The sequence below is a fragment of the Cebidichthys violaceus genome, unplaced genomic scaffold, assembly GCF_023349555.1.
Source record: "Cebidichthys violaceus isolate CVI_PGR_0920_01 unplaced genomic scaffold, fCebVio1.0.p SCAF_45, whole genome shotgun sequence".
Taxonomy (NCBI): Eukaryota; Metazoa; Chordata; class Actinopteri; order Perciformes; family Stichaeidae; genus Cebidichthys; species Cebidichthys violaceus.
Window position 1 is genome coordinate 1,236,598 of NW_027176650.1, and position 4,327 is coordinate 1,240,924.

The window sequence follows — 4,327 nt, forward strand, 5'->3', positions numbered from 1 at the left end:
AGCGTCTCCGTGTTCAAAGATGGAGGTAGGATGAGCTCAGAGTGACAGAAGCAAGAAGAAAAGGCAACGAGAGGCAGAGAAGGTTTTCATTCACACGCTGCACCCTGAAGGTGTTGGATGGAGCTGATGAAGTCAGAGCTCTTTGTGCAGCAGCACCAGCATCCTGTTGGAGCGACATGTGTTCTGCATCTGTTCTGGTTGGGTCCGATGGGTCAGCAGCATGTCACTGATCTCTGGTACTTAATTAAAAGCCTGAAACCCGGACCGGAGACCTGCTCCCTCCCTCCTGGTCCTGACCTTCAACCGGACAAAGTGGTGTTCCTCCACCACTGGTCTTCTTTAAAAGTCACGGGCAAAATCCCTGCAGCAGCTGTTTTCACTGGTCTGTGCACATCCAACCAGAGAACGGGGGGGGGGGGGGGCCTAATTAGAGGAACCAGCTGCTGTTGTGATTAAGACCTGCAGACGAACCTCGAACCTCCAAAGTGAAGGATTCTGCACACAAACGCAGCGAGTGGGTCAAAGGTTGAAGCAGGTCGAGTGGAGGTCCAGGTCGTCTGTATCAGAGACCACACACACACACACACACACACACACACACACACACACACACACACACACTCTGCCACTTATCCTCTACAGGGAGCAGAAGAGAGAACCGGGATATGTCACCGACGATGAAGCCACACGGGACGAGACAGACGCTCGGTCTGGGGGGGTCCAGGGGCCGAGGTTGGAACACTGTCACATCTGATCTGGGCGACGCGTGACGCCGCCAAGTCAGTCAGAGTCTGTCTGTCGGTTCACAACGAAGGTCCTACATGCAGCCAGCCAACCACAGATCAGCCATGAGGAGGAGGAGGAGGAGGAGGAGGAGGAGGAGGAGGGCTTTATAGTGTTTGTGTTTAGTGTGACGTTCACTGTACGCTCATGCCGCAGTATTTTGAGTCGGTGGACAATTTTACGTTGAAACCTGACACTTCCTGGTCCAGTCTGAGGTTGCAGACCAACTGAAACTTCTCCCGTGTCGCCGAGCGTCTCGGAGAACTACGGCGGCCGATGAACGAACGTAGGAACGTGAAGGTCCCTCTCAGTGTTCCGTATGTAGAGGTAAAGCTCACTCTAACGTATGAACACACAACAGTTCTTATTATATTCAGGTGATTATAAAGAAAACACACTTCTTATATTCCATTCCTCCCACTGTACCTTCAAATGAAGATTGACGTTACAAACTAACTCGTTACCAGATTCACTGTCAAAACAGTCAAATGCTTCAGCGTGTGATGCTTCTTAAAACTCAACCCTGAAGAGTTCAGACGTTTGGGTCTCAGTCGTCTCCCAGTAACACACTAACCGCTGCTGAGATTTTGGACCGTTTCTTTTAGAGAAACTTGCTCCTTGGTTGAAGGTGGTTAAATGTCCTCACTGCAGCTCTGTCCTTTAACAACGTGGACCTCATGAAGATAATGAAATGTCCACGTCACAAATCTTAGGGTTCATGATGTTAAAAGAATTAAAAAGAAAGTTTATTTTTGAGCTGCTGGATGTTTTAGCCTCTATGGACCTTTAGAAATCCATAAAATCAAACATCTTCAGCTCTCCGGTGAAGAGCCAGATGTTACGGGATTAACACTCGCACGGTTCAACGCTTATTTGTGCTTCGACTGAGCGACCGCTGAGCTCCTCCTCGGGTGAAGAAACTTCTTCAGCGTCTCGTGAAAGCCACCGACACAGATCAATCGTTTCATATCGGTCGTCAGCTCAGACTAATCTTGATTCATCGTGTTCTGTACTGGTCCAGTGTGGTCCCGTCTGCTCTCGCTATTTGGCATCAACCCTCCCCTCATTTGTTGTATCCACTGTTCTGTGTTCTGGATAATCCCGTAACCCTGCTCTCCCTCGTCTCCGTGTGCGATAAAGACCCAGATCTTTCTTCCAGAGGGACAGTAAAGCATCCGTCCATCTGTCCGTCCCTCTGCTCTGGAGCTCTAGAAATACAGATTCTGAAGTTGTGGAACGTCTCTCCTCTGCGCACCGATAAAGATCATTCTGTAACGAGACGGCCACCGTGAAGAGGGGGAACCTCATCTCCCATATTAATTACTGCCATCAGCTGTCAGCACATTCTCTCGTTTATAGTTCATGTCTGTCAGACATTGACTGGCATGTTCTCATGGTGGAGATGCAGCGTCTTTGGAGGCAATATGTCTTTTGAAAAAGCATGCGGAGTAGGAAGTGTGTTCATAGTAGATGAATGGCTCTGACTCCCCCCATCCTCCCTATCTGCCCCCCCCCCCCTCCACACACACACACACACACACACACACACACACTTCTCCTGGTGAAACCATACAGGCCACCGCAGTGCTGCCACAGGCCGGGTTTGATGGTCTGAGCTGCAGCAGAGATCTGAAACATCAAGCCGCTGGGCAACTCTTGCTTCTGCTTCCTCCTGTTGCAGACTGGACGTCTCTCTCGGCCGCTTTGCCGCATCCAGTCAGCTCAGGGGGGGGAGGAGCCTCTAATTGGAATCAGTGCAAATTGGGGAGTTTGTGTGAAGCGTGCGTGCGGCTGCGAGTGTGTGATCAGTCAGTGGCGTCCGCGCTTCTCCCATAACCCCCTCCCATCCATCATCCCATCAACTCCTGCTTTAAATGAAGAAAAAGTGACTTCACCAACAGGAGGATGGACGGTGAGAGAAGGAGACAGGAGCAGAAAGTGACGCTCGCCAACCAGCTTTGGGTTTTTTCGCCGTTGTTTCAAAGCCCAAACAGTCGGCGTTTGTCCCCTTTGTCATCTCCTCCCCTGGAAGACTTGATTAACATTTCACTCACGTCCAATTCAAAGTTCAGGCTTATAGATGAGGGGAGGCGAGGGGGAGAGGGGTGGAGGAAGAGGAGGAGGGAGGGAGGGAGGAGGATGGATGAAGCAAAACCCTCCAAACACACCATGTCGGGCCAGTTCCTCCTGCCAGCCTCAGGTTTCCTGCATGTGAATGTGAATAATGCATCGACATGAGCTCTCTCTGGGGATGGACGGGTGGACGGAAGGACGGAAGGATGGACGGACGGAAGGACGGAAGGACGGAAGGACGGAAGGATGGATGGATAGATGGAGGGATGGAGGGATGCAACACTTTGCGGGCTCTTCAAGCTGCGCTGTGCGTCTGAGCCTGGATGCAACAGCCTCCTTCCTTTCCTTCCTAAACATTATGCCGGCACGGATCGGAATGATAGTTAGATGTGAGAGGGGGGGTAGGGGGGTGGGGGGTGCACAGCAACTGTAATATTCAAATTGTGCCTCACCTCAACTTAAACACCACTAATCTGTCCGCATTCCTCAGACCCACCAGTAACCTGACTCCATGCTCACATCCTGTCTTAAGCCGTTCAGCCACCAGCTCGTCTCTCCCTACGGCCAAAACCCTGCACAGCAACCCCCCCCCCCCCCCCAAAAAAAAGCCCCGGTTGGTGTCTTACCAATGTGAATGATGGAGTCGGCGCTCACTGTGTTGCATTGCAATATCCACAGGGAATGAAACAACAATGTCAGCATTTCCATCTCCAGTTTGAGCCAAAGAGGCGCATCCACGGATCCACCTCGCTGAATATTGTTGTTTTTTTTCCTCCAGTGATGAGAAAATCCAAAATAAGCGGCGGTGCGTAAAAAGCGGAGGCAGCAGCAGCGGCGGCGGTGGCGGCGGCAGCGGGGAAACTGTGTTGAGTGAAATCACCACCGAGAGCCAAATCCCAAAGACCAAACTGTTGGCCGGAGTCGAGGGGAGGAAGAAGGGTAGAAAAATAAATAAAGAGATGCTTCCAGGGCTCCGGAGAGAAACAGAGCCGGGTGAGTGAGGAGGGAAGCGGGGACGGATGAGAGAAGACACCGGGGGTTTGTTTCAGAGGTTGAGATCCGCCAGGCGAGCAGCTCTGACTCTCTACCTCCGAGTCTGAGACATAACACACTGCAAACTGCGGAGGAGGAGGAGGACGGACTCTCTCTCTCTCTCTCTCTCTCTCTCTCTCTCTCTCTCTCTCTCTCTCTCTTCTCCCCCGACCCACGTGATTGCAGAGCCTCTATCTACGGCGCTGGAAGCCCGACCGGAGAAAAAGAGAGGCGAGGGATGGAGATGGAGAGATGGATGGGAGCCGGTGCGCGCACCGCGGAGGAGACTGGGTGAGAGGGAGCGAGACGCCGAGGTGTAGTCGCGCCCCGGACGGACAGTCGTTCGGTCGGTAGGTTGTGTGTGGGATGACTCGGACAACCGGAGAGCGAGGGAGGTCGTTGGTGCCGGTAATGAACTTGCGACAGCCCGACTTCACGT

The 4,327-nt window shown here is 52.4% G+C and overlaps 1 protein-coding gene across 2 annotated transcripts in view; it reads right to left on the minus strand.

The window, feature by feature from the left end:
* The window catches only part of LOC137886713 (glutamate receptor ionotropic, delta-1-like), a 404,646-nt gene extending 400,683 nt beyond the window's left edge, over window positions 1–3,963 (minus strand). For both annotated transcript variants that reach the window (XM_068729291.1, XM_068729290.1), the window contains exon 1: window positions 3,483–3,963. In XM_068729291.1, coding sequence (XP_068585392.1) covers window positions 3,483–3,564 — 82 coding nt within the window. In that variant the 5' untranslated portion in view covers window positions 3,565–3,963. The remainder of the gene's footprint in view (window positions 1–3,482) is intronic.
* Between the last annotated feature and the right edge of the window lie 364 nt (window positions 3,964–4,327).